The sequence below is a fragment of the Dermacentor albipictus genome, chromosome 1, assembly GCF_038994185.2.
Source record: "Dermacentor albipictus isolate Rhodes 1998 colony chromosome 1, USDA_Dalb.pri_finalv2, whole genome shotgun sequence".
NCBI lineage: Eukaryota > Metazoa > Arthropoda > Arachnida > Ixodida > Ixodidae > Dermacentor > Dermacentor albipictus.
The window spans coordinates 303,200,345-303,224,866 of record NC_091821.1 but is presented as its reverse complement, the minus strand read 5'-3'; the positions used below and the strand labels follow the sequence as shown (position 1 = coordinate 303,224,866).

Here is a 24,522-nt window from a genome sequence, read left to right as displayed (position 1 = left end):
AGAGGCCTTTGCCCTGCAGTGGGCGTAACCAGGCTGATGATGATGATGATGATGATGATGATGACCGAATACTGCACAAGGGAGGCTAATTTCTATTCTGGGGAGGGAGTGTCTTTGTTGAAGCTTAGTGGGCCTTCCTAATTTACTTGTACCTGGATTAGTACGGCCCCACTCGCTCTCGGCACGTTTTGGGGTGTCAGGCATCACTCGAAGCCGAAGCCTGCAGATGTTGTGAACTGGAGGAGGTGAATTTCAAGCTCACCAGCATCAAATTAAAGAGAGAGGAAAAAAAAAACCTCATGGAAGGATTCGAAGTTCCGACTATGGCAACCGAGCATTCATCATCATCATCATCATCATCATCATTTATTATTCCCTTAAGGGCCCCATGTGGAGCATTACATAAGGGGGAGGCAACACAATAATACAAACATCGAATGAATAATCATGTACAAAGCAAAAAAAGGCAACAACTTGAAAGACACTAAACAGAACAGATTTTTGCATAATTAGTTGCAAATATGGGTGGTTAGAAACTCGAAATTTGGAAGGGTTTTGCTCTACAACAATGGATACCGGGAGCGAGTTCCATTGTTCTATTGCAGAGGGAAGGAAGGATTTGTCATAAGCGTTTGTAGAACCATGAAGGCGTTGGATACATAAAGAATTGAATAGACGATGTGATGAGCGAATGGGTGGAAATAAAAGTGAGGAACGAAGGTCAGGAGAGTTATAGTACAATATATGGAATAGGCAGAGTTGCGAAATTATGCGTCTTGATGCTGAAAGGGGTAGACCAATAGATAACTTTAAATTAGTAACGCTGATGGTGTTGTCATAATTCGATAAGATAAAGCGGGAGGCCAGATTTTGCGTAGCTTCTAAAGTGTCAATCAAGTGCTTTTGATGTGGATTCCAAATTGTAGACGCGTATTCTAATTTGGTACGGATGAAAATTTCATATGCTAGTTTACGAATCGACGAAGGAGACAAGGATAGGGATCTTTTAATATTTTTAAGGGATCTTGAAGCATCGGCTGTTATTTGTTGAATGTGGTTCGACCAATTTAGTTTGTTAGTGATGGTAACACCAAGGTAGCCGTAACTGTTTCATTTCATTTCATTTCATTTTATTACCTTAAAGGCTCCAATAAATGGAGCGTTACATAAGGGGTGGCAAGAATAAAAATACATAGTCACAATAACAGGAAGTTTTTTACATTTTCGGTGAACTTGGATGGGCACATAATGACAGCAACGTCGTTAGGAAGGCCGTTCCAGTCTGCAGCTGTGCGAAGAAAAAAAGAATTTGAAAACGTGACAGTGCGTGCGCGTGGACGGGCAACCTGTAGCTGATGGCTGGTGCGGTGAGATATGCGTGTAGGAGGAAGGATATAAGGTGGGATGCGCATATGGCTATGAAAGAATTTGTGAAATAAAGCTAGGCTGGCAATGCGACGACGGAGCGATAAGGGGGATAATGCGGATGCAGTTTTTAAGGAGGAAACGCTGATGTCAAAGGAATATGATGAGTGGATGAAACGAGCGGCGCGATTTTGTACAGATTCAAGATCATTAATTAGGTATGCCTGATGAGGATTCCAAATAGGCGATGCAAATTCTAGTTTTGACCTGACAAATGATTTGTAGGCTAACAATTTTACATGTTGAGGAGCGTGATGCAGATGGCGTTTTAAAAATCCTAAAGTCCTGTTCGCGGATGATATTAGGTTAGTAACATGAGGATTCCAGGAAAGATCGCTCGAAATTGTTACTCCTAAATACTTGTATGAATGAACTAGTTCTACCGGAACTTCAGATATTACATAAGGAAATAGGAGGGAATTACGGCGACGGTGAATGAACAAATATTTACACTTACGCGGGTTAAGTTCCATTAGCCACTCGTTACACCAGTCCTGGACTGCATCAAGATCACTTTGAAGAGAAGATTGGTCAGCGGTGGAATTAATAACACGATATATCACACAGTCATCCGCGAACATACGTATGCTAGATGTTACGTTTAATGGTAAATCATTTATGTATATTAGGAAAAGTAGCGGGCCCAGCACGGATCCTTGTGGGACGCCTGAAGTTACAGAGACTGAATTAGAATTCCTATTATTAATGGTGACGAATTGTGAACGATTAGTCAAGAATTCTTCAATCCACTTTAGTATATTAGGGTCAAAATTTAAGCGGGAAAGCTTTATAAGAAGGCGTTTATGGGGCACTTTGTCAAAGGCTTTAGCAAAATCTAAAAATATTACGTCAGACTGAAGATTACAATCAAGGTTAGAGTGCAGATCGTGTAAGAAAGCGGCAAGCTGAGTCTCGCAGGAGTAACCACGGCGAAACCCGTGCTGGGCAGGATTGAAAAAGTTATTCGAGTCGAGAAATGTCATGATGTGAGTATAGATGACGTGTTCCATGATTTTGCAGGGAATACTAGTTAGAGAAATGGGACGGTAATTTAGAGGCGAGTTCTTGTTACCTGATTTGTGGACTGGAACGACCTTCCCTTGTTTCCATTCTTTGGGCAGTTGGCCTGTGAGGAGTGACTGAGTGAATAACATGCACAACAGGGATGAACATGTATCTTTGGTGTTCTGCAGAATCTTAGCGTTGATGTTGTCAATGCCAGCAGAGGATGAAAGCTTTAAGTTTTCTATTAGGGACAAAATCCCTTCTGAAGAAAATACAAGCGAAGGCATTGTATCCTGAATAATTGCGAGGTTTGAAGAAACAACCGGATCGATTTCATTAGTAAACGCGGATGAAAACGCTGCGTTAAAAATGTTGGCGCATTCGGATTCACGGATAGTTTCACCTGATGCATCGGTGAGGGAAATTGTGCGTGTATTCTGGGGATTAATGACTTGCCAGAACCTACGGGGGTTAGTAGACAACATGTTTGGCAGGTCATAATGAAAGAAAGAGTGCTTGGCTTCTCGCACATTTTGTAGGTAAGTTTTTTCCGCTGCATAATACTTGTCCCAAGCGTTCTGACTAGGCCGCAACTTGGCTGAACGAAAAAGACGCTTCTTTTTGTTTTCAAGGCGTTTTAGTGAGTTTGTGACCTCAGATAAATTCATAGAGCCCAAGGAGTATAGAAATTTGGATGTAGAGCGTTTACGTGATACATGCATTAACTTGCATTTGGAGACGTTTAGTTCCATCATCCAGCATGAGCACCACTTGTCAATAGAATTTAGGTCATTTTGCAGAATGGATTGGTCAGTGTTAGTAGTGACACGACGGTAAATAACACAGTCATCGGCAAATAGACGTATTGTGGATGATATGTCTGTTGGGAGGTCGTTAATGTATATTAGAAAAAGGAGTGGGCTGAGGGCGGATCCTTGTGGTACACCGGATATTACTTTGGTAGTATCTGAACAGCGACCGCCAACACAGTTGAACTGGAGGCGATCTGTCAGGAAGCAAATGATTCATGATAGGATTAGTGGGTTGAGGTGAAGGCATGAAAGTTTGGACACTAGTCGGTGATGAGGGATGCGATCGAAAGCCTTTGAAAAATCTAAGTAAATTACGTCAGTCTGAAATGAAGAATCTAAGTTTAGGTGGAGATCTGTGGTGAATTCAAAAAGTTGTGTTTTGCATGATAAGCCTGGACGAAAGCCATGTTGTTTGCTAAAAAAAAAAATTTCTTTCGAGGTAGGACGCTATTTGGGAATGAATGACGTGTTCTAAAAGTTTACAGGCAATACCTGTAAGTGAGATCGGGTGATAGTTCGATGGGTCGGAGCGCTTACCAGTGCGCTTACCAGATTCGATGTAGCTCAGTCAGATAGTCTCGTAGGCAGCAAGGCTACCTTATTGCCGACAAGTACAGCCCAGAGGGCCCTATGTGCCTAAAAGCTTCTTTGATTTATTCGCGATAGATGATATAGAATGATTTCTAAACAGTTCTGGCCTTGTAGTTCTGAAATCTCACGTGTGCAGGCAGCCGCAAACTCGGCTACGTAAACCACACAGGCATACTGACAACTTTTCACCATTGCGAATGCATGCTGGTGATCTACAGGAGTACAAATGGAAACCTGCGAAAACGAATGTAAGTGCAAATGTAGAAGAAACAAATGGACGGAAAGTATGACCTTTTTTTTTTCTAGCTATGTATGCATACGTATAGCTATTTATATATATAGCCATGTATACATATCCACAAATATGCTCGGCGAGAAACTGACTAATCATACCACACCGCCGGGAGGGTGGCAAAAAAAAAAAAAAGCTTTGCCTTATGAACACACTCCGATCAAACTTTGCCAAGCAAATTATTACATGCCTTGCTGTAAAATGCGCTATCCTTTGTGTTTCTATATGGAGCATAAGAATGTGCAATATTCATCTCAACACGCAGCAAAAGTGCCATTTCCTCAAACTGGGGACTTTGTTCACCTGCATTTCGCGTTGGTTGCACATGAAAGCACTTTCAACCAGTCTTTTGTGTTTAAATTAAGCTGCTGCTACAGAAGCAGCAGACTACCATTATCAGATCATAAAAGGACAGTGAACAAAGCTAAAATTTCTTTTAAAACCCAAACCTACCTCAAATAACACATATTATTTTGTCAATGAATATAGCAAAAATATGAAAGCCAGTAATAGGAGGTGCATATCAAAGAGAAATTTCTCCAAATTGCTCATGGAATGTTTCCGTACTCCTGAGATTAACCATCAGTTTTTTTTCTATTTTTCCTTTAGCACCATGTCTTGCCTTTTGTTGTGAAATTCAAATGATGCTCAACAGACAATTTTGTTTGTTTGTTTATTTATAAAACATGATTCAGAATTGCACTTCCGTAAGTTTAGTAATGGGCCACAAATTCAGAAATAGAAATTGGAGAGAATCGAGTTCCCACCTAGGGTGTTTGGCATAGAATAATTATTTGGCATTCATATTAACATATAACAAAAAATAAATTATATTTTGGTATGAACAGGCAGGTTCTCCTCTCATGTGTAGATTTATCACGAGTGGTCTTAGAATTTTTCGAAGAAGGCCTTTTGCACAATTTCGTTAAGTTATATTCCTTTGTGAGTGGTCTTTGTATACAGTGACTGTCCTATTATTTGGACGTCATCATGGCATGATCACGCATTTCATAGAGCCTAAATGAATGGCGATTGAAATGTGCTGCAAGGTTTTACTTGATCTCTTGAGATGCTATCTACTTGCACCGTGTCATAAGTGGTAGTGTAGCCAGATAATCTTGAGCACGCTTGTCCAAAGAAGATCTTGCAGTTCGGAAGCAGAGAAAGCTCATCTTTTGTGGCCTAGGTGCCTGCCGCAGGTACACTGCACAGGCACCAAACTCGGGCACAAAATGGACTATTGAGTTGGGGTTGAAATGCTTGAAGCACGAAATAAATAAAAAATTTGAGGTTTTTTATAATTTTTATGTTAAAACTTTAGTGGGCAGGAGTACATAGCTATTGTAGCTTTTTGCCTGACAGCAATGTAAAACGGCTAAGACCTTTTGTCATTTTCCTGTCTTTCGTTGAAACTCAACAATGTCCTTGACTTTTGACTTTTGGCCCGTCTCCTGCACTAACAAAGATGCTGAAAAGTTTGGACGTTGCATTGTTGCTTTTCGAACCCAACTGTTGCTTCAATGTGATCAAGTGACCAAGATTAATACTCGCGTGCGTTACTGGCAGCAGCTGCTCATGTAAAGATGTGGCATCTGTCTGGCTACCTGGCAGTGGGATGCACCGACTCATCAAGCTTGCCTGTTAGATCGTAAAGCACACACGCAACGGAAAGCTTGTTTGCTGCTGCAAGGCTTACGAGTGAATTTGCACAACCTGACCATAAGCCATCTCTTTTAACAATTCTTCCTCTTTTTTGTTGTGCTCTTCACGATTACTTTTTGGTGCACCATGGTGCAGCAGATGGTAAAAATACAAATTAGGGGAAATGACCATTAGTGAAATCAGCAATGCCAATAATGTGCATTATGCATTGCATACAACTTTGTGGGTTTCTTCCTCACCTCACTGCAAAAAATTCACTTTAGGCTTGTCATGAGAATATGAAACAAATGGCCATGTCAAATTTTACTACACCAAGGAGCTATGAGATAAGAAACAAGTCAGTCGCCGTTTTGGTAAGTCAGCATTCTGTTACACTCAGATGCATTGGCATGAAAAGTCCACTTTAGACATCTCATGAAAAGATGACACGAATAGCCATAACCAATTTTACGGCACCAAGCAGTTGTGAGGTAGGAAATTGGTTGGTTACTGTTTCCGTAAGTCTGCCATCTGTTACACTCAGATGCATTTACACGCAGCAGCACTGATGTCACTGTCGAACACTTGCGCTCCCGTCTAGGTGGCAATGCCAACTTTATAAGAAACAGTCTGGTGGGGCCTGATGGTGTGGAGAAAACAAAATATTAGCCTCAACGCTTTGAGATTTGTATTACTGTTGTTCCTTAATTTGAATGGAAATGAATATTTGACAATTTCGAATAGCATATTATTGAACCGAATATCAAACCTTATTCAATTTGAATGTGAAATTTAGGATATTCACTCCTGTCTAATAGCAAAGAAATGAATTTTTTTTTTTCAAGCTGGTATCTGGCAATGAGCATTGGACAAAATCGGAGGCTTGCAGCACTTTGCTAGCACATTCATGATATGCCGATTAGCTTGCAATAATTGAGAATGTGAGAGCGGACGATGCATATTTACTAATGACCCATTGCATTTTCGGTTCTTATCATTCATCACACCCAGTGGCTGCAAATTTCAGCGATAATGGCTGCGTGTGAGGGAATGCGGGGCAGAAAAAAAAGGCAAATAAACGAAATTGTTGTAACACAGGACACTTAGATAAACCCCTTGTCAGCACATATGCAGCAATTTGTTGCAGCCACAGTCAAACAGTATCCTTCTTTCAAAAACTGCTCCATTCACTTTTCATTCTGGCATAACAGTGCAGGACTTCTGACCAAGGCACAGCATGTTGTGTGCACAGTTTGCAGGAATGGGCAGCATTGGTAGACTGCTGTGAGGTGCAGGGTGGCAGCTGTAGATTACAGGTTTGGTGGGCAATCCTGGGCACATGAGCGGGGCACACCAACAGCTGTGCCTCCAGGTGTGCTGGGAATTTATGCACCATTTGAATGAAATAGTATTTACCTGCAATACTTCCCAGAGTGATGAAATAGCTGTACATGAGATCGAGTTAACATTAAATGGAAATGTCGTTCGAATTAAGTGTAGTGTGTGGCAACAGTTTGACATTCCCAACTTACCCGCCGTGGTTGCTCAGTGGCTATGGTGTTAGGCTGCTGAGCACGAGGTCGCGGGATCGAATCCTGGCCACGACGGCCGCATTTCGATGGGGGCGAAATGCGAAAACACCCGTGTACTTAGATTTAGGTGCACGTTAAAGAACCCCAGGTAGTCGAAATTTCCGGAGTCTTCCACTACGGCGTGCCTCATAATCAGAAAGTGGTTTTGGCACGTAAAACCACATAATTTTTTTGACATTCCCAACTTGATTAGAAGCTTTGAAATCAATTACTAAACCCTCATTGCCCCCCCCCCCTCCCCCTGTTTCCATGCATCATACAAGGTTCTTAGTTGACTTCCCAGTGTGCATGGTGTGCAAAACGAGGCACTTCCTTTACAGTTGGTAAACGAAAAATCTCTGCTTTTAATACTGTTGTCTTCCCTAGATGAGTCGACTAGGGAAGACAACGGTATTAAATGCGGAGTTGACTAGGGAATCTAAAGACTGTCTAGCAGCAAATCACAATTGTCAAATCAGTTGCGATACCACGCCCAAAGCAGTTGCACCAAGCAACTTCTGCACCAGTTGATAGCCCCATGCTATCACAACGCTTGCAGTAATCCCGCTTCCGAAGCCCGATGGTATGGAATATGTACCAGAATAGTAACCTGGGAGTCCATGGTCGGCGCCGGCCTTCGGTACCATTTGACATGGGTCCTTTTCATCATTAGTTCAGGCTGTCAGGTAGCGGTGGGTGCCTTTTGTGGGCCCAGTCGGTGTCAATGCTGCGTTGACGTGTCAATGCTGCGTTGACTTCTTAGTAGGCGCTGATGAATGGATGGGGGTTGCTTCATGGCAAAGGTCTAATTAACGCCTCTGATCGTGTTGAGACGTAACTATGATGTACAGGCAAAGTTCAAAGTGTGTGGACTAATTACAGTCTGCAATAAATTATGTATTCGAGTCTGCTGGAGGATAAAGGATGTCTTTTATGAGCATTACAAAATATAGCCCACTGTATACGCTGCAACTACATATGCCATCGAGATCAAACTTAGAGAAAATGTGGGAACACTATGGCAAATTAGTGTGCAAAGCTAAATCGTGCTCATCAAATACAGCCTTTGTAAAAAATTTCCTAAACAAATTTTTCAGGTTCATACTACCATTTTACGTAACGTTTCCCATTGTCTTAAAAGAACTATACATGACACCAAGTTCAAATTTGGTGGAGATGGTCGGCACCTTGATTATAACATTTCTGACTTAATTAAGAGCATTGCAAATAATCACTGAACTCTCGTTCTCGTCCTGTTCTCAAGCACTATACAGTGCTTGAAGTTGGCTTCCACGATGCCATCGGTGAACTAATGTAGCCACCATGTTTATATTTGGCCTAGGAATACAAATGAAATGACTGATACTGTATAGGTAGCAATTTTTAGGATATGACTACAAGTTTAACAAAGTTGAAAGGGTTGCAATATATATGTATGTATGTATGCATGTATGTATGCATATATATATATATATATGTGTGTGTGTGTGTGTGTGTGTGTGTGTGTGTATATGTATATATATGTGTGTGTGTGTATATATATGTATATATATGTAAGTGAGAAGGAAAAAAGAGTTAGAAATTGCTTTTATGTTTTGATTGCTAATGCAAAATATATATATTTGTGTGTGTATAATGTCTGTGATGCCGAGATCCGAAGTGAATAGATGGATGGAAAAACTTTATTAAGGTCCACCAGAATGTGCACTAGCACGTAGTGGCTGCTCCCACGTCTGGACAGGAAGACCTAGCCTCTCCGCCACGCCGCAGGCTCGTTGAACTGCCCATAGTTAGTCTTCAAAATCGGGACTATGTAGGGCAGCCTCCCACATGGACGATGTGTAACGTCTTCGTCGTGCTGTAACGTGGGGCACCGCCAGAGCATGTGATCTAAGTTGGCAAAGTCTGAGCAAGGCATGCAAGTGTTCGACGTTTCAATTTTGGGATGTCTGTGCCATAAGGAGTTCCGAAGGGTTCTGTATTAATCTGGCGATATCAACTGTGAAAACAAAATTGCAACTTGTGCTCCACGTTTGTGCGTGGATGGTGGTGTGCCAGTATATCCGGTTACAGACCAGTATGTTATGCTTGCTCGGCCTAGGTTGGAAAAAAAAAAAATGAGCGAAGTGGGCTGTCGCTTTATTTCTTTGTTCGGGGGGGGAAAAAAAAAAACAGGAAAAGAGCTTTGGCATGGTATAACACGTTTTTATGTATCTGCTGCTCGATGCCTGCTTTCTAGACTTTCATTAGATCACACTACTCTAGAACTTTTACCCTATAGGGCGGTAAGAAAGATGAAAAAGACTTGCCAAAAAGACGGAACTTCTTTTTTTCGTGCAAATGATTCTTGTGTTCATATGAAGCAAGACCATGATAAAAATTTGTGGAACTTTTTTTTTCACTAAAAAAGGTGGGCTTTGCTGCACACAAGTGAGTTTATTCTCCCAAATTCACTCTTCAACAGCTCCTTGTGCCATCTGATGTTATTTGCAACAAGCACAAAATAGATGCCTGCCGTCTGGAAGTGTGGAGCAACACAAAAGTTCGAATGGTCTTCAGGCCTGCATGAAAATAAAAAAAGCGCTCTTGTGAGCCTGTCACATGAAATGCGAACGTAGGGACGAGCTTTAGTGAAAATAGACACATGATGCACAAGCAAGCCAGCCTTTCAATAGTCTACTTTGCTGTGTAATGTTAAATTCAGATAGCTTTGGGCAGGATTCAGAAGAGATTGCCCTGACCCAGGACCGAGTGAAAGCAGTGAAGGCTTGATGCAGCCACATAGCAGCTTGTGGTGTGTCCGGTGAGACTGCAAAAGGAAGAAATTCAATCAAGAAGTTGCTGAGCAATGCCTGGAAGATATTAAAGGCAAAATGCTTTTCTGGCATTGAGAGCAGACAAGTTCTTTTGCAGGCGAGAAGTGGCTGTCAGAGGCTCCTCCTTCAAACGGGAGGCACTTGGAAAAAAAAAGAAAAATAAGAGACCTCATTAACTTGATGACGGCATCAGAAGTTATTGCCCCTTCGTGTGCTGTTTTGAAAACTTTGAGAAAATTTGGCCCAAGCCATCTCAGATGGGGGGAAGGGGGGGGGGGGGGGTGTAGTATTTGAAAATAAGCTGTTGCTTTTGTCACAGACAATGACAGGAGGATGATTGTTGCAGCCGAACTACTCAGTACAGAGCGCCTACCGTGAACCTTATGTTCGAAATTGGCTAAAAGTAGCGGTGTGTGAATATTAAAAAATTTTCGAATATTATCGAATATTATATTTCTAATATTTGTATTTAATTAGAACGCTACATATCTGAAAATTTTTAAATATTGGGTTCGATACGAATAAAGTAGAACCTTGTTCGTACGACCTCGTTAGGTGCAATTTCCCGGTGGCAATATTGGTTCGTGATTGAGAATACAAAAAATTATGCAATACAGTTATGCCCATAACCGTTGTCTCCAATGCATAGTTTGTGGTTCATAGCAGCCACAGGAAAGGAAAAGCAACTTATTAGAGTTTTGGAGGTGCAGCCAAAGCTCAATGCCACTCTCTGGAATGACTCTGAAGTACCTGTGTATTCGAATCAGCCACATTTATACCAGCAGAACGCATGTTCTCAGCTTCTGAACAGAGAATTTCAGAGGGGCCGACTCAAGGGCAAGAAAATAGACCTGCTTGTGTTTTTCCACCACAGTGCCTGCCTCACACATGAAGTTGTCTGTGTGAAAGGAAACGGCTCAAAATGTGCAAAAATCACACAACCCTTACTTTTTTTTCCTTTTAAGTTTAAGATTCAAAAGGTATAAAAACAAAATGCTTTTTGAGTCTGGTGCAACACTAGTTAGCTTGGGTATGACTGAGCACTGCATGGGTTTGCCGTAACTTGAAGCCTGTGCCCATTGGCTCCTGGACCAGGCCTTGGGGTGTGCAGGCTCGTGCAGTGCTCCAATGACTATAGTTAGGCTTTTCACAATGGAGAAAAATAACTTAATTCACTTGCCAAAAAGCTGTTCCTAGTTGCATGAACTGTGTGTTATCGACAATCAGTTATCGCAAAGGTTCAAGTAATATCACTAGCGAAGAATTTTGCAAACTATCGATAGCACTGTCAACAGTGAACTATTGTTACACTATGAATAGTGCTATTGGTAGTCTTTTCTACACTATCAATGGTATCAAAGTGAACTTATCTGTAGTTCTGTATCGCTAATAGCCAGACCTTGGGGACCTATCACTGGCTGACGTCATATGAACAATAAAAAATTTGCTATCTCAAGGTCCAAGTATATTTGAAATCAATGATACTTAGCTGCCAACTTTTATGATTTCATTGTGAAATGCCCGGACTTTAGAACTTGTTTATGATTGTCGTATAGGTGTTAGTGGTTATACAATTTTTTATTTGAATGCAGCTTAGGACATGGGACAGAATCTATTTCAAAAAATGCAAACACATCTGCCGACCGATTTTCAGAGACAAATTTTATGGATCTGCTCGATTATTTGGACGCATACCCACAGCAATGCCACTCACTCTGCTGAATCCATGTTTAATGCAACCATATTTTTCGGTTCTGTTACATGAATATTTCACGAATAAACTTTACAAAGATCTCCGTCTGTAATGCAGATTATTCTAGCTGTGAATATAGAGGAGTGTGCCTGTTTACAGCGTTGCGACAGAACAAAAGCTGTAACTTATTTTGATAACTGGTTCACATCTTAAACACTAAATAAATTTTTAGTATTTCTTACCAAAATGTAGTATTTTTAGGCTTCGACCGAAGTAGTACTCGAATATTAAAGTTTGCAGGTCTGATTATATCTTGAATAATACATCCCATTCACTTTATTGGAACCTGAAAATGATCTAGAAGACGATTTAGATGACTTACCCTTTTTTCTGTATTTTAAAGCATACTTAGTAAAGAAAAACTTTGACAATTTATAACTTGGTGAGAAAGATAATGATGCAGCCTATGATTTCATTTTTTTACCATGTTCCTTCTTTACTGTCTATTGAGATTTTAAAAACTGGAGTGGGTGTATTTTGTTTACTTTGGTTTCTTGATGACAACATTTTCAAACCGACAGAGGTAGACAACATTAAAGAATTTTTTCTTTTACTGCTTGTTCAGTGTAGATAGGCATATTCCTTTGTGACATTAACAGCTATGCATGTGGTGTGACCAATTAAAAAAAAAATCTCTGGTGTAAAAGACAACTTCGATAATATATCATGAAGCTGCTGAGACTTCAAAAATGCGGTGTGTTTGATTCTTCTTTTAAATGTTTGCTTTCTCAAGGCATCAAATCTTCATTTAATATTATTTTTTCAGTTTCAGTTTATTATTCTTTAAATACAGTAAATGAGTAAGAGACAGTATACAGACGAGGGTCCCAAAGTCAAAGACTGCAACAGGACCCTTGATTAATAATAGCATCGGAGAGACGTATGAAAGATGAGCAAGCTAGGTAAAAGAAACAAACATAATCGTGAAAAAATGCAACATATAAAAATTAAACGAAAACAGTTGTCGGTATGCAAGCCTGTAGTGCATAAAAAAAACTGTCAATACATACAAATGGCAAATGTAGTGTAATGAATGATGTAAACTTAGTTACACATGTAAAAAAGCTTAATGGCATGACTAAATGCATAAAAGGATGAAGATTTAGTGGTGTTGGGTAAACCGTTCCACAGTTCTATAGCAGTGAATGATGTCATTTTTCCATTGAATGGACCATGGACAGTAGAAAATTGGAATTGCATGCGAACCTGGTATTATTATTATTGATGAGGTACCTGTAATCAATGAATTCGTATGAAAGCTGTTTAGTAAGTAACTTATAAAACATAATTATTAGATAATAGTTGAACAAGTTCGTCACAACAATGATGTTGTGACGAACTTGACGATATTAGCACTTGTGAAAAACTCGCTGTTAGATATAGTGCGTTTTGCTTGGTTTTGCAAGTACTAAATAGACGAGATATGACAGTAATATATGTTTCCCTAGGAAACAATGCCATAATTGATGTTTGAAAGCAAAGTATAAAGCTTCCATTGTGTAACAATCTTTCCTGGAGTTCACATGTTGAAAATATCTGCTCATCCACCTTTCACAAACTATGTCTTTTACGGAATAAACTTTCGAAAGCCCCCCGCTCGGGTTAAACTATTGGCTTATAATTCATTCATCAGGCCTAAGCTCGAGTATGCATGCGTGGTATGGGATCCATATACCAAAATCAATATTAAAAAACTTGAAAGAATTCAAAGGAAAGCAGTAAGGTTCATTTAACCAAAATTTTCACCGTTCGATTCACCATCTGAGCTAATGAAAAATGGCAGTATCCAATTCCTTGAAACAAGAAAAAATATGTGTCGAGAGTTTCTTTTCTTACTAATAAATAAAGAATTAGCGCTTGATCCTGCACCCTATGTATAGTTTCTAACCACCTGCTTCACCATCAACCTGGTTCGCTAACCCCTCACTTTGCTCGCACTGACACGTGCAAATTTTATTTTTTCCTGCGTAGCATTAGAGAGTGGAGTTCACCAACATAACTGATCACGCATTGTGATGCTGATTTTTTTTGTTCTTGTTTTTTGTTTTTACCTCCTTTGACCCTATGTTATCAATTTTTGTATTTGATCTGCTTGGGTCTATAGCACGATCTGCAGTATGAAATAAATGAAAATAAAAAATAATAATGCGTCGTTGGAGAAATATTCTTTTCAGTTAATTAATGCTCTAATACCAATGGTACACTTTTGCTTAATGAAGGCAATTATGCTGGCCACATTACTTATGCTGGCTACGTAAAAAATTTGATTGTTGTGGTTTCCTTCTTTCGCTTGCAACATGACTGACATTAAGAAAATACTTTCTGTAAAAACGGTCCTTCCACCTGATACTGTTTCACAATTTTTCCTCTAACTGGTTGCTTTCTGGGGAAGTCATATTTTGTTTTGTTCTTTCGGTTGATTGTGAAGGATATATCAAGTTATGAAAAAGGTTAAAAACTGAAATGTACGACCAGTCTTGATCTCTTGTGGAACTGCCTTTGCGTAATTGGAAAGAGTAGCTTTGTCATGAGTGCTAGGCTTTAGTGCACTATGTTGTGCCCGCTTGAGTGCATTGAAGACAAAATTGTTCATTCGCAGGGCGTGGCTACCGGATCTGCCTGACACTACTGGACCCACGCCAGCCTCAGCGCTGCTGCAGTCTTCTGCTGGGGCTTGACAGTGAGGGAAAATACAGAGGTAATTGTAGCTGGACACCTGCTTGTACGGACATCTGGCAAGGTGGCCTTTGTTTCTCACTTTTTCTGTCACCCAAAGGCCTTTCAGCTGCGGCCAACAACGTGGCTCCACAGGAACCCTCGACATGCTCCAGGGATGCAGGCGAAGGCTGCCCACCGTGGCAGATGTGGGCGTTCCTGTCACGGAGCTTCTCGTTGCCATTTGCAATTGCTTGTCTGTGCAGAGTAAACCCACGACTGATTTTATTCAGCTAGTGGCATAATGAACATCTGAAACATAGTTGCAAAAAAGCTTCAACATTAGAAGCAATTCTAGTGTGCTTTTTGAAGTGTGCTTTTTGCATAAATGAAAAGCACTTGGTTAAGAATGGAGGTCACTGTCAGATGTATGAGAATTGCTCAAGTAGTTCCTTGTTATTGTAGCATTAAGAAACATTTCTGCCTAATTTCTAACCTGTTCTTTGTACAAAGTGCCAGCATGTATAATAAATATGCTGCAACATTGTTTACATAAACATTCCCAAATCAGGAAGGTATTTGTACAAGAAGCAGCATAGCATTGCTAATGATTTTTTTCACAGGTAATTGGAAGTATGCCTGCAGTTATTTTAACACAATTAGACTGTGTGAATATCAGTGTTTTGCTTTGAAGCAAATAAGAGTGTCGAATAATTTCAAAGTGAGTAACTTGAATAGCTGTGGTATTTGCATACAATCTTGATAGAACAGCCAGAAGTTGACAAAAAAGAAAGAAAGGAAAGTGGGGGTTCCTTTACTTTCAAAATTAGAGATTCATCTCAGTGAAACAGTCAATTTTCAAATTGCTGTTATGCAGATAATTTGCTTGCAACAACAACGGTTGTTCAACTTTCTTTACATCTGTGCTAAATTCCCTTGTCGTGAGTCAAGCAGGAAAATAGCCCGCTTGTGCCTCTACTGCATCTTTGGTCACTCGCCCATTGCTTGCTCAATAACATACCAGGGAGGTGTTCTGTAAGTCTCCAGCTAGTGGACTGTCCATTTTGGCTGCTGCTGAAGTGGTGATTGGCCTGTGTGGGGTACAAGCGAGAATGAGGCAGTAGCGGCTGAAATGGACAGTCCACTAGGTGAACACTTCTAGAATACCCTCTTGCTCATCACCTTTCACTCCACTAGAGTCATTCTAAATTTGTATATCCGCCACCTGCAAGCATTACTGCACATAACTACTTTTTTCATTCGAACAGCGAATGAGTGGAACAATCTGCCCGCTGACACTGCACACCACTCCAATACTAGCCATTTGAAGTAATTCATTTAAAACCTCGCACAAACGTGACAACCAACCCCTCATGTATATACCCTGCACCAGGAGCACTTGAAGGACACACACACGCACGCAAAGAGAGAGACAGACAGACATTGATTTAATCTATTGGTTTGCTTGCGGTGATGACACCTGACCAATGGTGGAGTGTCAGGAATCATTTAATCAATTAATTCGCTTGTGTGTGATGATGCCTGACCAATGTAAGAGTGTCGAGGAGCATTTAATCTATTGATTCGCTTGCTGTGATGACACTTGACCAATGGTAGAGTGTCAGGGAGCATGTAATCAATTAATTCTCTTCTGGTAAGGTGATGACACCTGACCAATGGTGGAGTGTCAGGAAGCAGTGAGGAGATGTCTAGTAACTGGGGAAACTGGGAAATGTCAGGGAAATTCTAAGCACTTGAGAAGGTTATAAAATTGTCTGGGAAAACTTTCGTTAATGAGTGATGTCAGGGAAAATGAGTACAGATAGAGCATTTTTGTACTTGACATCTCATCTTGTATTGTTAAATATTCCTTTGTGCAAAGCTTTTGCAATCCTGTATTATGTCCCATGTACGATGTAATGATGAAACCGTGGTGGCATGAACAACATTACATTTTTTTGACTGACATCCAAGACTGCGAAAAGATGTCTTAGAGAGAGCAATGCTGAAAGTGGCTACTGCTTGTGCAAGCATATTGCCATGCCATCAATCTTAGGGGTATGTGTAGCACATCAAACTACCAAGCACAAAGCTTGAGCGATAGGTCAGTACACCCAGCTTCCAACTGTTCATATTGCCACAGTGACTCGATCCCCAGCGGTGGTAAGGCTTTCAATTTAATTTTATTTTGGACAGCCATTGTCCAGGAGCCTGGGGCTAGAGGTGGCATACTTGCCTGACATTGTCCTGTTGTTTTCCTTTGCCCTATGGTGAGATGGTGGTCTGACAATGATGGACAACACAACGAAGTGTAATGGAAAGGACGGATGGTTGGCACTTTCAGTAAAATAGGGACAGACAAAATACATGGTCTGTTCTTGCTTTCACAACAGTTTGTCTTGTGCTTCATCCTTTTCTGAGCTGGTAGTTGTGACATGTGGAACGAGGAGCTAAATATGATCACACTGATCCTTAAGCTCCGTATTCTTGTTTGGCTCATGCTTGCTTTGCCTAAGAAAGCTGCTTTGAAGGCTACTAGTGCCTGGTTAAGTGACATGCTGTCTGTTGCAGTGTCCGAGTGTGAGCCGACCCTAGCCAGCTTGGATGGACTTCTGAAAGAGCTGAGGCAAACCTGCAACCTGTTACAGTTTGTGCGTCATGTGCGACAGCAGTTCAAGAACCTCTTACTTGCACATCCAGTGGAGCCCTCTGATGAGCCAGCGCAGATTGTTGATGAGCACCAAGAAGCAGTGGCCAAGGTGTGCGATGCATAGCGCCTGCGTCATCTTGAAATTGTTTCTTCTCAAAGTGACAGTTTTCAAAATATAACGAAATAGTTACGGCACAACCTATCTCGTAATGACTGTCGATAATGTGATTAGCAATCAAGCAATGTAAGGAAATACAGTAGAACCTTGTTATGCATTTTAGAGCAAGATGTGAGAAAGAACGTAGTAACCAGGAAAGTGTATGATCTGAAGTTCCCCCAAAATTCGGCAGACTCAACTGTAGTTGACATCTACATAATGTGAAGCAATGAGGGAAGTGTTGCATTATGAAACACCGATGCACGCCAATCTTGATGCTCCCAAGCGGCCTGAGATGCGCATTGTCATTTTTGAAACTTCGACAAGCTTATGTTCGCACTCCTCGAATTCGGCCTTGGTCGGCAACTTCTTCGGATGTGCATTTTGATGAGTAGTTTTCCCAAAGCCCACTCGGTGAGAATCGTTGCGGCACAAGCTGCTGATGCACTCTCGTGGGATCGAGAAACTTAAGACTCGCATTGTTGTTTCAAGACAGCGATGGGAAACTAAAATGAAATCGAGCTGGTGGGCAACACCAAAATGAAATTCCACCAAAGCGAAACATGACGCTCACTTCGCGCCGCCTACAGCAGAGAATGGCAGCATGTTTGAGTTATCGCTCATTAAAGTATAAACCCCATGCAAGCAATCTTGCACCCAACAGTGAGAAGTGATGCGATAGAGATTGCTGTCGCGTTCGCTCGTCGCCTACAAGTCATGCCCCATGTGAGTGACGATTTTGAGTGACGTCCCCCCTGGTGTTGCCAGTATGACAGCAGCAATATCTGTGCCAAAACTAGTGTGACGCGTGCTTTATTAATTTAAGTTGATGTATTCTACTGTAAAAAGCAGCATAAAATATTTCTGAAGGTGTTGCAGTAGGTTCTTATCCTTGCGCTTATAAAAATTCAATCATTTGCTTGTTTCGTGCGACAATTATTAGTTTTGAGTGATGTATAGCCAGTTCTGGCTTCGCGCTATTGGTTAGTCGCTCATAGCACTTCCAGATGACGAGCGACGAATTCTAGAATTCCAGAACCGAGCGAACGAGCGACAAGACCAAGCGATCTGTTCAAGCGATGGCCCGTTTTGTCGCTCAAAGCCGTCACTCGTCGCCGTTGCGCACAAGGCCGCTCTCATTGGGCTTAGCCTTAAAAGCGTGCAGTATGCTTCCTATGCCTCACACACTGCAAGACAGATAGGTGAAGATTCTTATCAATGGATTCGCAGTGAAATGAGCCCACTCAGAAGCCTGCATGCTTTTTTTTAACCTGGTACTCGGGTTGCAATGTCTGCAACAGAAGTGGAGAGTCTGGCGAGTGAGAAGATATCCACTGTTTTGCTATCAACTCCTGTTGAAACTGTGGGCAAGTGTGTCCATCTAATGTGCGAAGCCCAAAACAACGAGAAAATAGCCTGCAGTGTGCTGCCATATACAGGTCATGTCACATAACTTGAGCCAAAGTTTTAAAAATGAATGGCACTCTGGACGTGAGTTGAACCAAATGCATAATGTTGGCGCTGGCGTAGAGTTACTCAGGCTATTTTTTATTTTCCCCTTAACTAATGTAATAGTTATGTTTAATTAATCAACTTTTTAAGTATTTGCTGCAGACTCAATGCAATGTTGTAGAGCACCTTGAGAAACCTCTCAATAAATTGTTTCCAACACTATATATCTCACGTGGTCCTTCTTTCTGCATTCCAAAAAAAGCCCGCGAAATATGAAAAAATACTATGTGACGGGGTGCTTGCACACCGTTATTGTGCTGCTCTCAAGCGTGCAATGGGTGAACAAGGTCGGCAACACTAGGCCAGCAGCATACGTTTGCACCACCACGCGATAAGAGCCGCATACCCAAATACCTACACCAGGCACAACACCTTGTCGTGGGCCAGTCTCGCTGCAGCTGACCTTGTTCATCCATTGCACGCTTGAGGGTGGCACAATAATAGTGCGCAAGTGCCCCTTTACATGGTATTTTTTAATATTTCGTGAGCATTCTTTGGAACGCGGAAAAAAGGACCATGTGAGATATATCGTGTTGGAAACAACTTACTGAGAGGTTTCTCAAGGTGCTCTACAGTCGAACCCGACTATATAGAACCCGTTTACATTGAATTATTTTTTATATCGAACAATTCTGAACACGGTATAGTTACAATGAGTATATATAGCAGCAGTTACGCTTACATCGAACAAAAATAGCAGCAACTCCCGATATATTGATCGTCAAGTGGCGGAAAAGTGCTCCTAGAAGTTGGCTTTCCCTCACAGTGACGGGGAAACCCGGCAGCGCAACTCCATCAAACCGCTCTCGCTACCATGACCGCGCTGCGTAGAGCGACCCGTCAACACCCCCCTGCAAAATATGATCCTGGCCCGCCCGCAGTGCTTGCTCAGACAGCCAATCAGAGGCTCTTGTGCCCTCGTCATGTAAGATGGCGTAAGTGCGAGTTCTCTCGCTGCTTTTTGTGTTCATTGTGTTTGCACCTTGTGGGCCTTCTCCCGCAGTGTTGCCGTGATGAAGCAGCAGAATTCTCCTTTCATCGTGAAGCTCGAAATCATAAATCGGGTCGAACGCAGTGAGATGTGGATGCCCTGCCGCCTGCAAGATTCTGAGGAACACTCTTGGCACAATCTTAAGGGGGAGATTAGGGTATGGTGTACTAGAATAGGGCAGTGTGCCGTCCGGCAGTGAAAACGTGCTTCTTTTTGCGATGACAGCTGGGGGGTGCTGAGCACGCCAGTCTGCTGCAGCTTGGAGTCATTGCTGGCTAGAGGAAAAATAATGGTGCAGCACAGGGCCTCCGGGATTGGTAGTTATGGTTGTCGCAGAGGTCATGCATTTATGTATGGAGCTCGCTCATTGCTTACTGCGGTTTTTCCTGCCGCGTTCGCACATTCTTTATGTGCACGGCGAGTGCTGGGTTTCTAAATGTCTTATTGTGCGTGTGCATGTGTGTACATTGAGGTTTCTGCATAACGATGAGAACTCTGGGCTGCTTCAGATCGGGCACACTGAGAACATTGGCTCTATCCTTGCTCTTCGGCGCCGTTTTGCGGAGCAAGATATCCGAACGATGGCGGCTGCATTCGTCACAGAGCAGTATTTTTTTTCTTCAGTGAAACCTGGCGACCGCTTTTCTGGCTGATGCAACATGAAGGGAATCCTGTGCAACCCACAAGGCACAGTGCAAGTGATCCTTCCGGGCTTTTCAATCTCGCTTGTTTAGAAATACTAAAAACATATGTGTGCTTAGCGAACGGAGCGAGCAAACGAGCGCTTGTTTGGTTTCTGCAAACGAAACATTGAGCAGACGATCAGGAACACTGCACGTGCAACTTAGATGGCGTTATTGATGTATCATAACAGCTTGTATTACTTATTTTTTTGCTAATTATATTAACTTAAATTTTTGTTTTTGAGGGCGTTTTACTTCATAAATGCAGAAATTTTTGCACAGCATGTTTAAATTTTGTGCGCTAGGCACGCTGGTTGATTGCAGCACCTCTCTGGTGGCGTCATCGCAGAAGCGTCCCCGCCTGTCCTATTGTTTTGCTGTGAGGACGATAAACTGCCCCATTTCAGCACGCCGTAATTAGGGCTAAAGCGGTCAAACTCACGACCCAATTCCCAGGGGGCCCGACGCGTATGTGCGGTCGTGTACAAGTGGTTCATCCGTGATGGCTTCCACGTGCCCGTTGATGACTGTAAATTCTGATGAGTACGACGAAGCCGTTGCCAGTGTTGCCGAAGTTTAGAGCGAGCAGTCAGAATTTCTGAAAGCTGTTGACGAATCAACGGTCAACAAGCTTGTGAGTGCAGATGATGGTGTCATGACCACAGGAGAGCCCAAAAATGAAGACTGCCAACATCGTACCGTGTGCAAGTGAAAGTGGGCACAATGAGAAAAGCAACAACGGTCCTTTGCCCACGTCCTCCGAGGTGATTGGTACACTCACACTAGTCTGGTGCTTCTGCGCAAATTTGGAAGGTTGCGGCCTCAGCTGCTCCAACTCCTTAGACAATGTGGAGAAGTGCGTGCATCGCGAGCAGCGAAATTGTCCAAGCAGAAGCAAATGCAAGACTATTTCATGCGAAACTAAGCTAGTTTCATCAATAAAGTGATTTTATAATGGTATGTGCTTTTATGACATCCAATTCTTTAGCAGGCTTGTATCGAATTATGCTCCATATCGATCTGAGGTGTTTTCTTGCGAGTTCGATATAGCCGGGTTCGACTGGACAACTTAGCGTATCACACTTGGGGTCTTCAGCCAATACTTAGAAAGTTGATTAATTAAACATAACTAATCCACTAGTTAAGGGGAAAATAAAAAATAGCCTGAGTAACTCTAGGCCAGTGCCAACATTATGCATTCGGTTCAACTCGCGTCCGGAGTGCCTTTCATTTTTAAAACTTTGGCTCAAGTTATGCGGGACAACCTGTATAAATAACTTGTCGGAACATTTGCTCTAAAGGCACTTTGACCTCTTCTGGTGTGGTCGGCTCAGCACTGGTCGCAGAAGCAAATAGGTTAACACTTGGTTAGCCATTTGCGAATGCTTTCATTTCAACAAATCCAACACATGATTTTCAACTCGCGACACTGTATTTTGATGGGTCATTTTTGAATGCTGCTGTTCCAGCAGGCGTTCTGTCCCGGTTGAGTATTTGGTGTAATAACCAGATTCTTTAGAAGTTGGTTGCTTTTCTTCTCAACTTCATAGCAATGTAACTTCCCTGCAATAATGCCTTTCTTGCACTGTAGGTGCTTCTAATAAATACTGAATAGATAGTGTCTGAAAACCCTCGCTCTGGGTAATGATCATATAGTATTGTACAGACATGCCTGAAATGTGTCGTTTTAAAATGCAACATTTTTAAAGTGAGACGAGTGTTCCACACATAGAGCGAATCCGATGAACACAATCTTGCCAGGATGGGCAATACAAGATTGGCACAAGTTGCCATCATTGTAGGTTGTCAATCTTGCTTCCATAGCCTGACTAGTCTATTATTTTTCATTAATAGACGCCTCAGACTAGCACCATCTGATATAAAGTTACTAGCATATAAAACATTTGTCAGACCGGTACTAGAGTATGCAAACGTAGTTTGGTTTCCTTTCACTAACAAGCTGATCAAAAAACTTGAAGGCGTTCAGAGAAAGGCACTCAGATACATTTTTAACAAACATAGGCTATCAGACTCACCGACAGAACTACTCAAACAAGCCGGGATGCTAACCCTCGAAAACAGAGCAAAACTAGCGCGCCTTAAAACCATTAACCAACTCATAAATAATCAACTAAATCTGGATACCTCACGATACATAACGAAATCTCAAACGAGGAAAACAAGTCATAACCCCCCACACACACTAAACGAGTATTCATTCCGCACTGACACTTTCAGGTACTCATTCTTTCCACAGACTATACGCAATTGGAACGCTTTGAACGTGGGCTCTGTTAATAGTTCATCACTAACTGCTTTTATCACGCTTGTTGAAAACGATCTACTTATATCTCAGTAATTATTTTTGTTTACTGTCAGTATCACTTGGTTACTACCTTTGTTTTGCATTTTAACACATTTATCTGCCCAACCCAAATCTTGCAGCGTGAACCTGATTGTATATTTTTTTACTGCTACTGATGTATAAGTTTATTCTGTATATTAATGTGTATTTCCAAACCGTTATTATTGTCATGTTTTGTATGTCAGTGTACTTTTTTGAATGCCCTTTCTGTTATGATCCCCGACGGGATTGACAGTATTGAATAAATAAATAAATAAATAAATAAATAACCATCATCAGAACCATCTGGCTGATGGGGCTAGAGCAGACAAATGTTTGTACTACATAGCAACTCAGTGCCTTACTCATTATAGTCCACAAGCATAATTGAGACAGTCCTCATTGGCTTGCTTGAAAACGCACTAAATTAGTTAAGGCTTTTCAAAAATTTTCATTAAATTCGCAGTAAGAGGTTCATTATGAGAAAAGGAAATGAAGGGGCAAACAGGTATTCCCTAAACTTTGTGCCGCAACCAAAAAGCTGGTATTGCAGAGTGACCTCAGGGACTTGAAAGTATTTTCTCATATTTGGGCCACTTCGGCACGCTAAAGCTTTTCAAATTTTGCCATGTTTAGCGATTGACTCATTCAGAATATAGTGCAGTCCATCTTTATCAAGAAAATTTATTGCTGAACCCATGTCATGTTGAAAGTCAATGTTAATGTGATTGGCATTGAATCAATATAGCAACACCGTATTGCCAGCACTCAAACCCACCATGTATGAGGTCTCCCTCCCGCTTCGATGCTGTGAGCATCCCCTTTGGAACGGGGTTGCACCACCAAGATCTTGTTGCCATATTGCCTAATGTCCTACCTACGTCAAAAAGAAGAAAAGGGAAAAATAAGAAGAAAAAGAAAAAGACCCCACGAGAAATTCCCGTCACCGAACTCTCTCAACCCCCTGGAACGTTGGGAACGTTGCTTTTGTACACCTCTGTTTTCTGTCCTTTGCCTACTTTTCTTCTTTCAATCGCCTCTTACTAATCTTTATTGCAGACACACTTACTTTCCCCCTGCTCTCGCTGAAGCCAAGGGCTTCGAGGAGGCCAGAGGTGCCCAAATCGACAGCTGGGCAGATGTCCTCACATTCTAATAAAATGTGCTCCATCGTTTCCCTAGCTTTACTACATCAAGCGCATGCTTCTTTGTTGTATCTCGCTTATTAAGTGCGTGTTCTAAGGCATCCTGATCTCACTTCGAAAAGTAATGAGCTTCCCTTTGAGTTATTGAACAAAAATTGTTTCTTTCCTGATTTAGTTTTTTTTCCCTTTTAAGTAGTTACTCATAGCAGGTTTCTTTCCCACTGCTGCCACTTATGAGATTACCTCAGCCTCCCTGACTCTCCACTTGACGTACTTTGTTGCCATGCTGCTCAACATACAGGTCCCGTACTTGCTGGCAAGCTTCCTAGATCTTTTCCTCCACTGTGAATCAGTTTTTCCTGTACAAATATCTGAACATTCTCTCAGCCCGTTTACTTTCTTTTGTATTCCCCAATCATTCTTCGTAATCCATTTTACTTAGTGCTTCCTACTGGACACGCTGCGCCATCTAGCGGCAG

At 41.6% G+C, this 24,522-nt stretch overlaps 1 protein-coding gene across 6 annotated transcripts in view; it reads left to right on the top strand.

Moving 5' to 3' along the window:
• LOC135920909 (kinetochore protein Spc25-like) overlaps positions 1–24,522 on the top strand; it is an 80,467-nt gene that overhangs the window by 20,694 nt on the left and 35,251 nt on the right. For 3 of the 6 annotated variants that reach the window (XM_065455181.2, XM_065455183.2, XM_065455182.2), the window contains exons 5-6: positions 14,506–14,604; positions 17,133–17,320. In XM_065455181.2, coding sequence (XP_065311253.1) covers positions 14,506–14,604; positions 17,133–17,320 — 287 coding nt within the window. The other 3 variants (XM_070531493.1, XM_065455185.2, XM_065455184.2) reach the window with 3 other exon arrangements.